The sequence below is a fragment of the Rissa tridactyla genome, chromosome 6 (assembly GCF_028500815.1).
Source record: "Rissa tridactyla isolate bRisTri1 chromosome 6, bRisTri1.patW.cur.20221130, whole genome shotgun sequence".
NCBI classification, from domain to species: Eukaryota; Metazoa; Chordata; class Aves; order Charadriiformes; family Laridae; genus Rissa; species Rissa tridactyla.
In genome coordinates, this window is record NC_071471.1 from 61,077,462 (window position 1) to 61,097,247 (window position 19,786).

General features: G+C 39.9%; 1 protein-coding gene across 1 annotated transcript in view; it reads right to left on the reverse strand.

The window, feature by feature from the left end:
* The window catches only part of LOC128911172 (VPS10 domain-containing receptor SorCS1-like), a 303,650-nt gene that overhangs the window by 101,994 nt on the left and 181,870 nt on the right, over positions 1 to 19,786 (reverse strand). Inside the window, exons 4-5 of the mRNA XM_054205538.1 lie at positions 18,896 to 19,054; positions 832 to 905 (exon numbers count right to left, since the gene is read on the reverse strand). Of these exons, the coding sequence (XP_054061513.1) occupies positions 832 to 905; positions 18,896 to 19,054 (233 nt within the window). The remainder of the gene's footprint in view (positions 1 to 831; positions 906 to 18,895; positions 19,055 to 19,786) is intronic.

The window sequence follows — 19,786 nt, forward strand, 5'->3', positions numbered from 1 at the left end:
GGCTATGGCTCCAAGTGAATTTCGATTCAAATTGTACAGCAAAAGTTAATGCAGCAAAGAATTAAGCTTGCATCAGGGACAAAGAGCTCTGATACTTCCTTAAGGTAATTTTGGCATCAAATTTGCAAACGTTTTGCCATTGCTGTAACCAACTGACATTCAGATTTAGCAAGAGGAACTTAAACATGCCTGATCCATACTGCTTGAAATCCAACTGGAAATCTTGCATGGCTCCTTAGAAGCAATATTGCACAGTGATTTAAGCTCATAATGAAGAACTGTGTCTGCCTAGTTCAATGGTCATTAACTTGCTCGCTTTCAAGGACTGAAGTAGATCTAACAGCAGTTAAAAGCAGTGTTTAACACCAGCCACTGGAGGACGTCCACTGTTACCCATAGCAGAAATGCTAGTGTCCTCAAAGACTCCAAGAATTCCGCCTTTGGCCCTCACTGGTAGTAGGACCAGATTGATCTCTTCTTTGTATTTGGTGCAAAAGCAAACAAGCTTATGCTGAACAGAGGTGCATTCGAACTCAAAACGTTTACAGGGATTTGCAGAACTCTTCCCCTCCCAAATCAATGCTTTCTTCAGACTATTATTCAGTATATTTCAGTTGTGCATCATCTTTAGCTCAAACAGCACACTTAGAAGTGTTGCATAAACACAAAACAGGAGGAATAATGCCTCTTTCATACCAATTCAAAGTTAATCTCAACAAATCATCAGTGCAGATTGCATTCAGACATGTTACCTTCAAGTCTCCATTTCAATATCTCGGTACTTATGGGGAAGCTGTGTCTAGGAAATGAGGAAGAGGGTTTTGCTCTTACCAGTAGAACCTGTTTGGTGCAACTCCCTCATGAAGAAGCAGCCATCTTCTGCCAAACTCCACTGAACTGAATAACTGTGGACAAAAACAAACAGTCATGAATCACAGTAAAACACAAAGATGATAGACAAATCAATATGAAGAAGCCTGTATCGCCTCTGAGATAGTGACTTGGACTTTTTCTTCCTCCAGTCTCAAAGGGGCATGTCTGGGGCAACTGAAAACTGTCTGCAGTGCCTCTTATTGGCAGGGGCAATACTGAGCTATGTGACATGGGACACAACTGGTATTACCTGAGGGATCACTGTATGGGTACACCCAATGACCCGCCATGACTGAAAACTTACCATCCACCTCTGAGTGGCACTCTCAGGTAATAAAATCATGCAGTATGGGAAGGCTGCCTTTTACTTTTGTAAACTTGTGGTGAACGCCAGATGTATAGCATAACACAGCAGTTTGATATCCTAGCCTAACTCTGACAACAGATACACAGATTTTCCTGCCTTGATGTTATGTTGGAAGGTCATTCTCTTCCCAGTTACCAGTAGCCATCTCTAGAGAGGTTGTTCAATCTGTCACCAAAAAAGTGCTCAAACATGTCCAGATTACTATTGCAGGACCGAATGAGTTTAAATAGCACAAGTTACTTGTACCATGGAAACCTGCAATTCTCACTTTGCTCCTGTCCTTCTCCTGCAAACAACATGACACCTTCTCCTAGTCTGGTTACACAAACAATATCCAAATACATCAATCATTTCATAAAATCTTTCCATGATAAATACCAAACCAGACTGAGAAAGGTCAGCAAAAAGGCATGTTACAGGTATTATAAATACTTTGACACGTCTTTGTGGAATGATATACAAATGTTACTGTTATAGAACACTTACAAACAGCTGCTCTCCATAAACGCTGCCATCAGCTAATTCTCAGAAGGACAATAGAGGGGAGGATCACTTGGGTTCTGTCTGTCTTTTGCTTTATTTAACTTCAAATTTCTCATGTGGAAGCACTGAGAAGCATCAGCCCTATACTTTTCTTGCAGATTCACCCCATTTCCCCTCCTTCCCTTGCTTGTTAGACTTGGTCAGTCCCCTTTTCTGTCAAGGAAGATGTTGGATCCCTCTTTTGAACTGTGATCTGCCTTTTCACGACACCACTTTAGAAATCTTGCAGAAAATGCAAACAATCTGAGTCTTTATGTGCAAACCCTGACGGACTTTTTTTGAACAAGTATCGGCAATGGATTAGTGGGGAAGAGAAAGATGGATGCCCGAGAGAATGACTGAGAAAGAAAGAAGCTGATTTAAAGCTTTGGGTTGATGAGAAAGATGATTTGTATGTATTTTAAGAATTATGAGTTTAGGATGTAAGAAACCTTGAGATCTACTTCCTAGTGTGCATTACATTCCCAATGCAAACTCATATCCTTCAGTTTCCCTACTGTAAAACATTGGAAGGAAATGGAGAAACTAATTACAACAGCTTTTTAGTAAACAGTAGACTATGCATATGTTGAAATCTACTTTAAAATAGGAAAGCTGAAGTTTCACTTCTTTTTCTCTTCTCCCTTTCTCTTGAAAACTATAAAAGAAGAGAAAAGGAAGAAGGTGTGGAGGTTAGAAGATAACAAGAGAAAGAAAAGGAAAAAATGGTTTAGCTTAGTGGATAGAAATGCATCCATTTTTAAAACTTCAGTGGTAAGTCTGTTACTGTTCCTTAAGTAGAAGATTCTAGACACATTTTTATTTGAAACTTTAGGGGACCCTAACTATAACTAAGGAAAACTTTCATTCTCGAAATGAAAGAAAATCTTTTGGGACATTTAACAATGACTTCTATAAAGGGCTTTGAGGTCAAGAACTTTACCACTACAGGACCTATTTTTCCCCCTTTACATTCAAAATCCATTTCTACACCTGCTTTTGTAATGGCAGCAAAAATAAAAACATAACAACAATAAGTAACTGTCAATCTATCTCTCTGATGTCAATGTTTTCCCTTTCTTGGAAAAGTACTTTCTTCCGTGCCAAGCAATATGTCTGTGACATACAGTAATTTAAGTTTTAATAAAGTTCAGGTCTTCCTTTAATTAAGAACAGGGAACAATCCAAACAACTGAGCAAACACCTCTGCGTTTCCAGACCAGGGACATCATATAGGATGTAAGCTTTCCAGGGACATTGATGTTCAGATGGCTGAAATCATCACAGTAAATCTTGTTTTCCTTCTTCTGTATCTCTCACTCTAATCCCTCTCTAGTTTCCCTGAGCACAACTTTCAGCAGGTTAATTTGCTGGCGATAGTAAGAGTATCAGGAATGAATTAATCACAGCCTGCGAAAGCTTTCTCTGGGCTTGTGTAGCATTCTCCTCCGTGCCTGCGGTCTCACTGCAGTGACTGGTGATTTTACCACCCCAGAGCCACAGCTTCCCTCTGGCTCTTTTCATAGCACAACTCTTCAGAGGATCTGTTCACCTGGTGCATCCCACGATTCCTGCAGCAGAGCAGAAGCTGCGATGCTACACAGCACCCAGGGAGTCCTGCTTTCTCTTAGTGTGTGCCCTGAATGCAACACGATTCAGGCAAAAAGTGGAGAAATGCAAGACTTTTTAAGTTTGTTTCAAAGGGGGGAAATGGATATAGGAATTCTAATGTCAGGATTGGCCTCTCAAATTAGATGCCAGTGCCCAGCGAGCTGGAGACAGCGTGTGAGAAAAAGCAACAGCCCTCAAAGGGAAATATCAGCTCCCTGGGAACCCATGCCCAAAGCTCCCATTGTCTTTGAGGAGACACTTTAACAATCAGGCTTTAGAAGGTTTTTCACCCTTTGCCATTATCTCAGCACCAATCTCAGCCTTTACTGACTCACAACAGCACAAGCAGCATTAATGCATCTTTAGCAAAGGGGGAATTCCCCACCTTATGTGGCACCCCTCACAAAAAGAAAAAAAAATCCTTTGCAGTGAGGGTTTTTTTCCAGATATTTGATTCTAAGTATCATTCATTTGAGACTGAGTTTATTTAGTTGGACTAGAAAAAAACAAAAATTTGGAGGCTAGGTTTTTGTCAATTATCGGTTATGATACAACTGGGATTATTCTTCCTCATTTAGCAATTATAGTGCTCGTATAGACATTTTTTAAACCTAGCATCATATTTTGTTGTTATAAAAGCCCTCTCCCTCCTGGGACTTCTTGTGACAGACTCGTGCGTGCGATCCCTTCAGAGATGACATTTTATTTTCTTAGGCAAGCACTGCCGTCTGATGACAATTTTCATTATTAGACTGAAATTAGATGATGTTCTTTGCTACACTTCTTTTTCCACCACAAATAGAAAAGAAACCTATTACAATTTCAATGTATATTTTCATCTGAGGGCCAAGTAATGATCTGACGTTTCTGTTTTCACTGAAACAAAACTGTTACAAAGTACAAATCTTGTATTGATCTCTCAGATTTGACCCTTGTTCAACAGGGAATGATTCTCTTCTTGCTTCCTATTCTCTTGTATATTTATTTTTCTATGTAGTACCTGAGTACTTAGCGATCATTAAAAGGTCTGGTTTTGCTTTGTTTTGCTTTTTAAAATCCTAATATTCGATGAAACAGAAATCTACCACCTACTTCTTTCAGATGGGAAAACAGAAATGCAAGGGAAAAGGACAGGCTGTCCCAAGGTTACAAATACCTTCTGAGGCTGAGCAGGGATGCAAATAAGCCACCTGAACCACAGGACAATCCCCCAGCTATAGAAAGAGCCTTCTCACAACATGATCTACTATGTTCTGGAGTAGGGACAGCTGACTTCTGATATCTGAAAACTGAACTTCTTTCCTGGTCTACGCCAAACAATATCTGTATGCTACTCACCTTCCCTATTACTTCTTTCCCAGCCTGTGTGAGAAGCATAAGAGCTGCTCGTGTATTTCACAGTGATAGTGTAGCCTTCATCTTAAATGCTTTGAGATATCTGGATAACAGCAGGATACAGTTGCCATGTAATCTTCTCTTTCCCTTCTAATTTCCTGGTCTTTCCAGCACTATTTTTAGACTTGAGTAATTTTTTGCATTTTGGGCTATATCTATTGATGATATTTTCAGTTTGAGACAGTGAAAACATTCTTTAATATATAGATATTGTTAAACACAACAAATATTTTTGTAAACAAAGGATAACTTTCTTATAATCCAATGAAAATGGAGAAGAAAAGTAAAATACTTTAGAAATGTTTGTAGTTAAAAAAAAAAAAGCATTTGATGAAGAGGAAGAAGAGCTGTATGTATAAATTCTTAGTGAAAGTTGAATATTTAACAGAAATTAGCCAAACCTGATTGGTTTACTATTATAGTTTGACAGTTTGCGCTATTAAAAAATAATTAAATTCTGGAAAATTTAGAGAGAGAAAATGATGTTTTTCCAAAATGTTGCATGAAGAAGTGCTGGAATTTCATTTGACTCAGCTGATTTAGACTGCAACATCGCTTTTAGAAGTGAAAGTGTGTACCAGTGAAGAGGAAAAAGAACCCTAATTTTTTCTTCAGCTCTGGAAAATCTCTCCAAAGCAGGGAGCTCTCAAGATCTTCACTCCATAAAACCCTCTGGTTCTTGGATGGCTCTGGATTCTGACACATACCTTTCTTTGCCCTTCAGTCCTGTACTGCACAGACTGAGCACTTGTATTGTTCAATAATCTACCCATGCACTAGTTCACAACTGTAAAAGAGCTCTGGCCTCTTCCATTTTTTGACTAGATCTATTTTATTCTTTCCTGGTTCACCCATGTATTATTGTACCTCCCCCACGTCTTCCCCTGCACTCAGATTTCTAAGCTCTTTAAAGCAGAAATCAAGTATCGTACCATGTTTTTGCACAACATAAAGATTGCTGGGATCCTCAGTAATTATTGTAATACAGGGAAATTATAAGTGCAGCACCAATTTTTCCCCATAATAGATATTTCTGTAAAAGATTCCGCTATTCAGAATGGTGGAAATTAAGATCTTCCCATATTATTTCTAATACTTTTGTTTTTCATCCACAAAGCAGCACAGCAACCCAGGAGTTTTCGACTTTCCTCTGGAATAAGGTGGCTACTGTTGGAAATGTTGGATTAGACAGAACGATGGTTCTGCCATAAAATTTTCACATTACACTGGTTTCAAAACCAGCTTTCTACATTTCACAGGACTTAGAAAATATTTAGTTACCATTGATTCCCTTCTTCCCATTTTTTATCAATGTCTTGATGTTTTGTAAATCTCTGAACTGAATACTACTACATTCGAACACCATGGTTGATATCAACAAAGTTTATATTGACTTGAATTTTATATATATTTAATGTATATATAGTCTTACACATAGCTTCTATAACTGGACTATCAAAAAATGATTCACAAGTTAATCAACTCCTTCAACAGTTCTTAGTGAACAGTATCTCTAAGAAACAAAACCTTACTGCGAAGAACAAACTTCTCACTCTTTTATGGATAAATTTTGCACATCTCTGCTGGAAAACTATAGAGAAACTTTAATATGTAATATAGAGACTCATCCTTAAAACGCTTCTCCTAAAGGGATTGTGTGGGAGTCTAAACTAGTATAAAATATCAGACCGTCACTCACTTCCAAAGAGCTAAAACCAACAACACTAACTGAAGATTCGTCTCTCTCTAATTTATCAGCAGTGTTATTTGGCTTTGTATTTTTTTTGTATCAGTCTATATGCATTTTAAAAACTCCAAGTAGCTAAGACACAAGCTTTGAGGGCCTAATGTTCTCTAGGCATCTGAGAAATTTAATTCATTTTTATGTAATCAACAATGATATGAGATTATGACCTACAGGATCCTGCTTGTCTATCTGGGTTTGACTGAATTACAAAGTTGAGATCTTATGACATAAACTCACACCCTCAGGACAAACAAAACGAGCTGTTAAGTTTCCTAAAGTATTGCACCTGGACATGCACTTTAATAAAATTATACTGTGCACCACCTGTTTCCTTTACAAACACTGGATTTTCCCTGAGATTTTTCCCAGCCAAAAATCTGGCTTTTATGATGCGGCTGAATTAAATTTATTTGGCTGTTGAACCTGATGGGTAAGAAAGCATGGCATCAACCAGATGTTGCTAGTAAATGCAAATTTATCTTAAAGAGAGCAGGCCCCATTCCTCTCCAGTTCCAACAAGCTCTGTGCTCCCCAGAGCCAGTGGGTAACTCTGCATAGTCATCACATCAAAAACTTACACCTATATATCATCCAAGAAGACAGAGAAACATTTCCTCATTTAACACCTGACTTTGAAAGCAGGGTTATACATCCCAAATACTGAGAATCTGAATGACTCACCAATTCTGATACAAAACCATTTGAAGGGTCATTTTGCTAGTCAAGACCTATCGTCACCCCTTCTGTTCTCAAGAGATACATTTTCCCAGCCAAAGCTTTCAGTCACACGTGAAGTTCCTCAGAGTTTCAACTTCATTTTAACGCCTATACAAATTGCTGCAGATATGACTGACCCAGGGTGCCCCTGATATTGCATCACGCAGCATTTAAACTAATTGGATATTCTGATGAATCATTTGGTTCTGATGCTTCTGCACATACTGATCTTGAATCGTGTGGTAGTTCCATGTGCTACCTATGCTGATGAGGATATTCAATTTTATGCACCGATTTCATCTCATGCAAAAAACATTATGCACACAGCAATTTGGAATCTGGCTAAGAAAAGGTGATTTAAATTGCATGCTGAAAGTGACATGAGGGAAATATTTCGAGCAAGCTAGTAGTTCCCATTATTTTTCTTTTATTTAAGAAAATTTCCCTAAAAAATTTGTAACGGAATACGGCATGGAGTCTAAGTTTATTTGCTGATTGGATTCACCAACTTCAGTATTCTCTTATTCAAAAAAGAAAAAGCTCTCTTTCTCTCACCTCTAGCTTCCATGAAAGCTCCACTCATTCTTTCTGGACACAGATATGACCAAAGCAACCCAACCCACACCACAACATTGAGCTAAAAAGCATATGGAGCTGGAAAACTAGCTCAGGACATCTCCAAAAGCCTGGGTTTGATTCAAATTAACCTCTGATTCCCCAAGAAGCTTCCTACTGGTCAATTCTCCTGTTTCTTCACATAAGCTGACTTCTTGCCTCTTACACTTCTTGGTGTTTCAATGAGATGATTAAAACTATCCCTGTTTGTAGTGTTTCACCCTCACCCCTTCAAACAGAATTTATTCCCACACAAAAAACAACCAGTGCACCTAAAAGACAGACTTTGTACTGATGAACCATAAAAAGATTTTGAGAGTCATTTTTTCCTCCTCTTCAGTTTTTTTTTTTTAAATTGATCTCAATTTCACCAAAGAATACAACATTCCAAAAGCCAAGTTTAGCTTTAACTATAAAAATAACAGAGTCAAACCAGATAAAGACAACTCTTTCTGAAGATGCTACAACGTAATCTGAAATAAATGCAAGAAAATCCTTCTTCTTATCCCCATTCATTTATACTGAATAAGTTTATTGCTGATAAATTGTACTTTACTACCATCACAGGTGTATTTGAAGAAATTCTAGTCTTTTACAAAGTTTCAGTCATTATTCTCATTGTTCATAGGGGCATTACTCAAATGTTATTCAACTGTGAAAGACAATATTTAGAACTAATCTAAAACCTTTGGGAAAGCAAAGAGCGACAGGACAGATGTCACATGGACTGCTTCAATTCGGTGATGTACTACTTCTTTTTAAGCCTTCAAAAGAACAATCACGTTTCCATTTCTTTTGCTTTCTACACAGTCTGCAAAAAAGGATGGGGATGGTGCATCAGTTATGGATTTAGGATTGAACAATTTTATATAGGTATATAAAACAGTCCTTTATGATCTTACATACTGTTATGCCCTTGGTACTACATTATAGATCAAAAATTACCATAGTGGGAGAGGAATTTTCACAGTGGCACAACAGACATATCAACCAGTGAGAAAGAACGAACAGGGAGTTGGATGCACACAGGCTCCCAACGTGCATCCAGTGCAGCTTACTTCGGTGTCAAAGTACATTAAATTCAAAGTAATTACTGCACAGGGCATTTCTTCAGAGCAGTCAAAGGCTGGGAGGTATGCTGCTATTCCCAGAATCACACTGTGCTTCATTTAGAAGAGCCATGGACCAAGCTTTTTTTTTTCCCAACACTGAATTTAATACAACAGAATGTTTTGCATAAACAAAATCTGAAATTGTGCATGGTACTTCCTTCCTAGAATGGAGCATAAGACTCATGATCTAGGATACAAAAATGGGCTACAGGGCTGACACTCATTTACTCCCCTGATCTCTGATCTAATTCTAAGTTCCAGTGTTAAGATGCTTAAATATCCTTGAAGCAACAAAGTTCAAGGGACACTGCTTAGACTTTGAACATTTTAAATTGCCGCAATGCATTAATCATACCATGCAGAAGCTGTCAATGAGGTTAATCCAATAATTGGTGTTTATGGAATGCTGATGGGAAACACATCAGAGTGATAAAGCTTTCAGATACCTGCTTCACAGCCCATCCAAACACCAGTGAGGTCTGTAGCTTTGTGGCTGCTTTTGCTGATGAAACACACACTACTGTCATGTAGACTTGTTCGGTATGGTTGTAACACAGCAATTTCTTTTATGCATGTTCATCAGATCAAAGCATCTTGGAGATAACCCTCAGCTTTCTTCCTACCCATCCCTTAACAACTCCTCACATATTCTCAGATATGAGCAACATCAGCTGGTGTTCCAGTATTGTGGCAGTTTTCAAGCAACCGCATTAGCATGATGTCTCCAGTGCATTCAACTCATATGTTAAAAAAGTGGCAGGAAACATCATTTTTACCAGAAGATATTTAAAGGATTCTGCTTGGCATATATATTTTAAAGCCAGAAGCCGCCACCGGTATCATCAGTCTGTTCTCCTCCTTACACGTGCTGCAGAATCTTTACCACTAAACTCAAACAGTAGAGAGAATTATTCAGGCCAAGAACTGATGGCTGAACTAGATTGTCTCATTTGAAAAATCCAATCTCAATTCCAAAGGATGATGAATTTACTGCTCCACTTAGTGTGTTGTCCTCGAGGTTAATTCCCTTCTCTGTTAAAAAATACTATGTCTGTAACAGTTAATAGGGTATCCTGAGTTTGTTTCCTGTTGTGTGGTAAATTTACTTGGCAGGTTCATAACTGTTTAGATAACTACATTAAATAAATGCATTTTTGTTTAAAAAGTGTATTGTATTAGAATAAGAAGAGAACAGAAAAGGCTTATTACAGCAGAATTTAGGGCAAAATGTCATAATTTTCATGCACATATGCATAGCGTTAAATTTAAAAATAAATCATTGTTGTTTATCACTTGCATTATATTAAAACCTATGGCTCCAAGTGAATTTAGTGTTGACAGGCATTTTGTATAATGAGAAACTGGAGACACGTTGGAGAACACAGTCAAATCAAACAACAGAGAAGGGAAAGGTGGGTCATCTACAGAAAAACAGAGAGAGTTGCTCAACGCCACAGAGATCAGTGGCAGACTTAGTGATACAAAGCAAATTTCTTTATTCCTAATCCAGTGAACTGTCCAACTCCGATGGAAAGGAAAAAAGTAATTTTTTCATGGAAGTAGGAAAACTGGAGTTATGTAGAGCGCAGAAAATCTTGCGGAGAAACAAGAGATCTACCCATAGCTATAAGTATGCATCCAAGGATCCCAAAACAGCAAAAGAACAAGTTCTCCAGGGGGACGGAGGGCTGATGTTTATACAGATGGATAAGCAAGGATGTATTGATTTGCCTAAAGATGAGTGAGTGAGTGGTAAAGCGTGCAGTGATTACTGCTCGAGAGTCTTTCCTTCTGTTTCACTGATCACACTCCTGGCGCAGAACTGTAGCTTCCTCTCTGGATTGCCAGGCTGCCACTGGGCTCTCCTAGTTGATTTTTTCTTTTTTATTATTTACTGGAGGAGGAAAGAATGTTAGAAATTCCTCCCACTTTTAATTCCATTCTTTATTTTAAATTGTTACCCCAGCATATTGTGCTTAGTGAGGTGCGTGAAAGACTGATGGGTACACTAGGAAAGCTTATTTTATGACAGAGTTTGTACACTGGCTTCCGGCCAATTAAAAAAAAAAAAAGATAAAATCTGACAACATTCTTCTTCTTTGTGAGACAATGCTGAGGAATTGACTTTGTGAGAAGAAAGGAGGAGAAATCCTAATAAAACAACAGCCAGATGAATTGTTTTGATGTCCCTTCATTGTTCATTTTCAGTATGCTGTTTGCCACCAAATGCTAATCAGTTTGCCTAGAGATAACAAGGCATATTTGCAAAGAGTTGCGTGCAAGACGTGTCATCAGGATGCCTGGGAGGTGTCTATCTTTAAGGTCTTTACACAAATGGCGTGCACAGTCCTAGCTACAAACATGGTTGGTTTTGTGCATGACTGGTATCTTCCTTCGAAACATAACCACATGGAAAGTCTTAAAAATAGGGGCTAGCATTCACAAGGCCTTTGTGTGGAAGGCCCTTTCTATCCCTGGCACAAGTGCTGGTAACCCAGAAAGGCTATCTAAGCTCGAGCAGGAAGGGCCACGTTTCAAGGCCTGGGACAAACACCTTTTAACGTGCAAATTCCTTACTATTTTTCATGTTCATCTATGTGCATCAAAGAGAATCAAGTCTGCTGAAAAACTGGCTTGGTTGATTAGTGGTGCCTTAAATATTAACACAAATATTGTAGAGCATTGCAGGAGTAATGCCACAGGGAAAGGGGGAGTTATTCACGTAGGCTAACATTAGCTTTATGCAAAATAGCTCCCTGGTTTTGTCTGTAGTATGTCAAAAGAAATAGGCTTTTCCAGAAGATGATTCAAAGTGGCTAATGCTTACCACTACAGAAAAGCTTTTTTTCCTCTCCATTAATTTTAGATGGGATTAACCTCCCTCAGCTAACATTAGCCCAAGTGAATAGTCCTCTAAATGTTGTCAGCAGTGCAGGAAAAAAAAAACCACCCCAAAATGATGTTGCTTGATGTTAACAGCAATTTTTTTAAAAAAACCTATGGTGCATTTTCTGATAAAATAAATCCGGATTTTACTCCTCTTTCTCTGGTCTATGTAGGCAGTGACTGTTACCGCTGGAATTGAGAGGGTGTAACTAGAAACAGAATAATTTATGTTAAAAGGAACCTCTGGAGGTCCCTGGTCTGACCATTTTCCAAGCATGGTCACCCTCAAAGTTAGATCCTAATGCAGGGAAATGAAAGGTTTTAGAATTATGAAATGCATCAAAAATAGTTCATTACATCTTGAAGAGTGATACCGGCTACATCTATGGCAGATACTCTTCTGTCAGACACAAGCATTAGACCAAATACAAGGATAGATGGGGCTGAAAGTACCATTAAGAGTTGGCCTGTTCTCTCACACAGACATCCTGTGGCCATATGCATCCTTATCTCTATTTTAAGTGGTTCCTCTGTCATCCCTGATACATGAACACCTTTCGCTTCCACTTGAATGCATGAGGAGTGGACCTCCTTTACTACAGGAAACTGGAGAAGATGACATGGTTTGATGACAGAAGATACGTTGTCCCACAAACAACAGAATCCTGATTTGCTAAACTTCAGCACTTCAGCTATAGAGCCAAGTATCAGTCCCTCTCATTGATCTACAATGTGACACACATTGTAAATAAGGGCAGACAGATGGAATCAGATATTTGGGAAAGGCCAAAATGAAAAAAAAAAAAAAAAAAAAAAGAAAAAAGGTAACGCAAACTTCTTTATTTACTACTGCTGTGTTGTCAGAGTTCCTTTATTCTGGGATGCCTTGCTTTTCAAGAGTTCATTTAAAATGAAAGAGGAGAAGCAAGAACAACAACTCCATTTTAAACCAGCTTTTTCAGTGCTTGAGTGCCTTCGCGCATTTATTCCTGAGCAATTACGAACCTGCATTTCGCCCGTCTGACTTGTGTTTCCCAATTTCACCTGTATTTCGTCTCCCCAAATAGCTCTGTTATTCATGGCTGATTATTAACCGTTCCTCTGTGTGTCTGACCCATCTGAATAGCAGATGATGTCTCCACATGAAGTAGAGGCTCTTACATCCCACCCTCTGATTACACAGCAAACCACTTTTGAAGATTACATAGTAATACATAAGCAATACTCCCCTAAAATACAGACCTTCATCCTACCAGCCAGCTGATTAAACCCATGAGAGCTCACACGTACAAGACCTCCAACAAGCTTTTGCCTCACAAGCAATGCTTTACTGTGTCTGAAGTTTCCTCCTGATTTTTAACTCCTCTTATACAGAAAATGGAGAAGCAGGCAGTAGTTCTGCAATCACATGGTAAGAATCAGCCATGTAACAACTATGCTTTCAGCCAGAACAATGAATGCAATCATGAAGCAATTAGTGCAGGCGGCAGATGGTTTGCTGCTCTTTTTTTCCTCAAGACTGGCAGGAAAAAGTCACGACTGAATAAGGGACTGGTCTGTCAGCAGTGGTAATTCAAGTCTGCAGCCCATGGCAGAGACGCAGGGGAGAGACATGTGAACAAAAGCAACCGAGTCACTGAAGCTTAATGAGTTATTGCTTGTCAGCTGAACCCCAGCAATTAACCACCTTCACCCACACACAACACCCAAGAAAATGGGACATAAAATGACTTCAGCGAACACAGATTTCCCTTAGCATTGACTAAATCCCTATTCAACCAAACAAAAAAAAAAAGATCTGTAGTGCTTATCATAGTGATAGAGTCAGTGGGCTGTGAAGAGACTGAGGGATGATGCAATGCCTCCCATTGCCTGTTCATTACAACTGAGCAATGCGAGGCGTGCACTAACTGTTGGCTTTGCCCTGGTCAGTCCTGAGTTGGATGCACAACTTCTGGGAACCAAGACAGTCCAGACCCAAAGTGATCTCTGGCCCTCCAGCTCATGCTCTATTCACCACCTGATTCTCCTGGTCCCACCTGCTGCAATGACAAGATGCAAATGGATGGCAACAATGACATGGCTTGCTCGAAGGATGTAAATGTTTTCTAGTTGATTGTCACCTCCCCCCGACTGTCAAAATTAAATGACTGTGACAATCGTAACTGGTCAAAATCCAACTTACTCCTTACGACCCCCACCCACAAAGCCTTCACAGTCTCTTCAGTCAGTGGCATCGAAGTCAGTGATACCAAAATGTAAATTCCTTACCATGCCGATACATTTCCCGTGCTTCCTTGGGTGACTCAGTCAATGTGCACACAGTGCCTGGAATCCAAGGAGTAACGCGTTCTCTTCCCTTAAATATGGCCATGCATGCAATAGCAAACGGCATTGTCATTTCTTCCAAACTACCCCGCAGGTCCCATTGCAATTATCTAAATACCTGCAGGACCTCTTAATTACTCTGAGAAAATTCTGCCCTTGGATATACAAGCATGAAACCAATGGGAGTCATTTACATGTAGCCACAAGCTGAACTTGACTCTTAGTTTGAGTTACATTTAATTTTTGATCCAAGCTGAGTTGGTTTTGCCTGTTGGTTACCCTCCATGTTTTTTTGCTAAAGCTTGTTGAAGTCAGAAAACATGTCCATTAGGCTTTGAAGTAGAAACCAGGCCTGTGACTCATACCAATATGGAGTACTTTTAAAGTTCTATTTTAGAGTTAATTGGTACTGATCTACAGACTTTGTGCTACATGATTTTTTTTCTTGCAACTGCCATATTGAATTACCAAGGTATCCAATTTGCTAGTCAATGCCATAACACAAAGATATTTTAACGTACAGCCTGCACCCTCTCATTCAAAACATCCCCCCCACACAACTCCAATTCCAACCCTATAAATTCAGGTTAACGCACAAAAGGGCCCTTCATTCTTATATCTGGATTGTTGTTTTACCATTCTGTGGAAGAAAAGTGGGAGTTTCCTGTGAAGCAGTGACAATATATTTGCTAGTAGCCATCTACCATATGATAGACTCTAATTAAAAATTATTTCCAAAGCAGGCTGCCTACTACAACAACTGAAATTAATTTTCTACTGTATCTTAATTTTATTTGACAAATTTACCACTGCAAGTTTCATTGATCCTCATGTGATAAATTTCCTGTTACCAGCACACAGTAACTTTCATTCCAAAGGGTCCTAAAAGACAGCAGAGACCAGATTCTGTCCAGTTTCATATCAGTCCAGAGAATTCAATAGCGGCAAGGGATAAGAAACATTTTGACCTTGTCTAATTACATACTGAAGAGTCAGAAATCATTTAATCTGCACCTTTCTCTGGAATAAATTATAACTATAGTATACTCTACAAAATGCTGTGAGAGAGATGAGTGAATATGTAATTGACTTTACAGGAAGAATTAGGCAGGCACGATGCATTTCCCACAGTTGGGAAGGATATTAAGCTACTGGCCTGGAAGGATACTGGTTTTGAGGTTAAAGCACAGGACTAAACTTCTATCCCAAAAATTCCCATAAAATCATTTTGTGACTTATTTAGCTTCCTTACGCCTTTATTTTTGCAGGCTCACAGTAATAGTTACAACAAGCCTAATTTAGGCTAAAGGAAAATTAATTGTTTAATGTTTGTAAAATGAATTCAAATACACAGATGGAAAACATCATAGAATTCAAATTTTTACGTTGATATTCACATTAATGTGTAAAAGGAACAATTACTTTGATTATTGATTAGATTCAGATTCTCACAGATTCATAGAATGGTTTAGGTTGGAAGGGACCCTAAAGATCATTTAGTCCCAACCCCCCTGCCACGGGCAGGGACACCTCCCAGTAGACCAGGTTGCTCAAAGGCCCATCCAGCCTGGTCTTGAACACTTCCAGGGATGGGGCATCCACAACTTCTCTGGGCAACCCATTCCAGTGCCTCACCGCCCTCACACTACTAAAAAATTTCTTCCTGATATCTAATCTAAATCTACCCTCTTTCAGTTTAAAACTGTTACCCCTCATCCTATCACTGCACTCCCTGGTAGTGTACACTCCCCATCCTTCCTGTAGGCCCCCTTTAGGTACTGGAAGGCCGCTATAAGGTCTCCCCGGAGCCTTCTCTTCTCCAAGCTGAACAACCCCAACTCTCTCAGCCTGTCCTCATGGGAGAGATGATCAGCCCTCTGATCATTTTCATGGCCCTCCTCTGGACCTGCTCCAACAGGTCCATATCCTTCTTATGTTGTGGAGGTCCCAGAGCAGGATGCAGTACTCCAGATGGGGTCTCACAAGAGCAGAGCAGAGGGTGAGAATCACCTCTCTCAACCTGCTGGCCACGCTTCTTTTGATGCAGCCCAGGATATGGTTGGCTTTCTGGGCTGCAAGTGCACATTGCCAGCTCATGTTGAGCTTCTCATCCACCAACATACCCAAGTCCTTCTCCTCAGGGCTGCTCTCAATCCATTTCCCTTTCAGCCTGGATTTGTGATTGGGATTGCCTGGACCCATGTGCAGGACCTTGTGCTTGACCTTGTTGAATTTCATGAGGTTTGCATGGGCCCACCTCTCAAAACTGCCCAGGTCCCTCTGGATGGCATCCCTTCTCTCCAGTGTGTCGACTGCACCACACAGCTTGGTGTCATCAGCAAACTTGCTAAGGGTGCACTCAATCCCACTGTCCATGTTGCCAACAAAGATATGAAACATCACAGGTCCCAGTACCAAACCCTGAGGAACGCCACTCATCACTGGTCTCCACTTGGACATCGAGCCGTTGACCATAAGTCTTTGAGCGTGACCATCCAGCCAATTCCTTATCCACCGAGTGGTCCATCCATCAAATTCATGTCTCTCCAGAGACAAAGATGTCATGCAGGACAGAGTCAAATGCTTTGCATAAGTCCAGGTAGATGATGTCAGTTGCTCTTCCCTTAACCACCAATGCCATCATAGAAGGCCACCAAATTTGTCAGGCATGATTTGCCCTTAGTGAAGCCATGTTAGCTGTCACCATTCACTCCTTATTTTTCATGCGCCTTGCATAGTTTCTAGGAGGATGTGCTCCATGATCCTGTTGGCCACAGAGATGAGACTGACCAGCCTGTAGTTACCTGGGTCTTCCTTTTTTCCCTTTTTAAAAATGGGGGTTATGTTTCCCCTTTTCCAGTCAGTGGGAACTTCACCAGACTGCCACGACTTCTCAAATAGGATGGATAGTGGCTTGGCAACTTCATCTGACAGTTCCCTCAGGACTCACAGATGAATCTCATCAGGTCCCACAGACTTGTGCACCTTCTGTTTCTTTAGATGGTCTTGAACCTGGTCTTTTCATACAATGGGCTGTTTCTCATTCTCCCAGTCCCTGCCTTTGCCTTCTGCGACTTGGGTGGTGTGGCTAGAGCTCTTGCCGGTAAAGACCAAGGCAAAAAAGTCATTAAGCACCTCAGCCTTCTCCATATCCCAGGTAACCAGGTCTCCCGCTTCCTTCTGGAAAGGGCTCACATTTTCCCTAGTCTTCCTTTTATCATTGACATACCTATAGAAGCTTTTTCTATTGCCCTTGATGTTCCTGGCCAGATCTAATTCTATCAAAGCTTTAGCTTGTCTAACCTGCTCAGAGAATTTCTTTGTATTCCTCCCAGACTACCTGTCCTTGCTTCCACCCTCCGTAGGCTTCCTTTTTGAATTTGAGTTTCTCCAGGAGCTCCTTGTTTATCCATGCAGGTCTCCTTATGTTTTTGCCCACCTTCCTCTTTGTTGGGATGCATTGTTCCTGATCTTGGAGAAGGTGATCCTTCAATATTAACCATCTTTCTTGGGCCCCTCTTCCCTCCAGGGCTTTTTCCCACAGTACTCTACCAAGCAGATCCCTGAAGAGGCCAAATTCTGCTCTCCTGAGGTCCAGGGTAGCAAGCTTACTGTGTGCCCTCCTTGCCACCCTAAGGATCTTGAACTCATTATCAATATGTAAAACAAAAAACAGACCACTAAATTTCTTTGTATAAAGGCTAATATATTATATGCCAAGATATTTCGCTCTTTTACCCATGTTGAGAACTCAATGAATTGTTTTGGTCTGTTTTCCAGTTTTATTCAAAAACGTCAAAATACCAGGATGTGAAATCTACCATTTCTCAGAGCAGTTTGCTCCAATGGCTAGTTACTTCACAGTTCAGTTTATCTGCCATTGACCCTTAGCCATCAATTCTTGTTAGCAGTTTTTTTGCTAGCTCAAAATGCTTACTCACGTTTCGCTTTTCCCCATCAGGATATTTATGCACAACAACATAGTCTCCGTTCAATCTGCTTTTTGTTAAACTAAACAGATTGACCTCTACCAGTCCTTCACTGGAAGCCAACTGGCTTGCAAGTATTGATGTGCTTGATTTTCAAAAAGGTCTAACAATGAGATCTCTTACAATCAAGTCCTGTTCTGTTGTCTCAAGTTGGGCAGCAAAAAATCAAGGCAAATCTCACAGTATATTTATTCGGCTGACGGATTACCCGTACTGAAGGAACTGGACTTCAAAGGAAATTGATTCACCACTACCTTTCTCTTAGAAAATCAAAGGCTACTTGAAAGTATGCCAACCAGATAGGAACAAGGAGTGTCTCATACTGTTCTTGGATCTGCTGCTAGGATGGAGCAAGAGAATTGTTAAACAAGAGGACAAAAAGCCTCAATAGAGGTTGTTATTCCTATCGTGAAGGATCCTAGCTGTCTTCACTGCCCATTGCATGCCACATGATATTGCTAAAAGGACTGATGAATAAATGCAGACTCCCAGGTCATTCATAAAGCGCTATGTCCCAAGAACACAGCAGATGCCCGTGTCCTTTACTTTGCCCTTTACATTAAGTCTTACTCAGGTTTTTTTTGCTTGGAAATAACAGTTTGGTATTTCCAAAGACTGTCCTGGTATCACCCCAAAGACTGTCCCGAATGCTCTGCAGCAGTTATGTAGAGAGATGGAGAAATCCTAGCTTGTTCCTAAGCAAACAAAGTGAAATGCCGTCAACAATTCTTACCTTCTGATCTTGGCTGTATGCTAAGATCCAATCTTCCTGCTTGGGATGGAAGAGCAGACTATGGATGTAGAAGTTCAGACGGTATTTTTGATAGGTGGCCCCTTCATCAGAACTGATTAATAAGCTGCTCTCAACTTCTGGATCAGTCAGTAGCATAATCTATGTGGAAGAGAAAGGTGAAAATACAGTGAAGAGTCAGATGCAAAAATAAGTAAGCAGCTAGGAAATTCAGATAAGCTTATTAAATATGTCTATTTCAAAATGTTTCAATGTAATATTAAAACTAAGCACAGCCAATCTTTCAGTAAGGAAAACAGTATATTTCAGCTAGGTATATAAACATTACATATGAATGTCTTTACCGCTAGTTAAAACAGACCTAAATGAAACTATGCTTAGGTTACCAGAAAAATCAAACCTGACATCTGTAACACTGGAGAGCAAACTTACTAAGTTACCAAATCACCACAGTGGGCTGCTAGGGTCTTAATGAATGATCTGCTGGAATGGCAGACAAAAAGTTAGGTGTTAAGAAAAAAGAAAGACACACAGAGAATGATCTCTAATGGTGAGCTTTGTTGGTCTCTGGCAGAATTTTCAGAGAAGATGACAGTTTCATTGCCTGAAATGTTATAACCAGGCTGCCTGCAAGAGCGAACTTGCTTTGGCAGGAGGACACACTTGATAATGTGGCTGGGTTCTTTCCTTCTCCAGTTTCTATGGTGTTGAGAATTATAGATGCGGTAGCGTATCAAAAATAATCTTCGCGTGGCAAAGTTGCATTCTAGCTTCGTCCAAGAATGTTAGCTCAGGAGTGACAGAAGATACACAGCTTGTAGTTGTAGTATCTACTTCTCCCCATTAACTGTAGCATTAATTGGTCTGCATTGC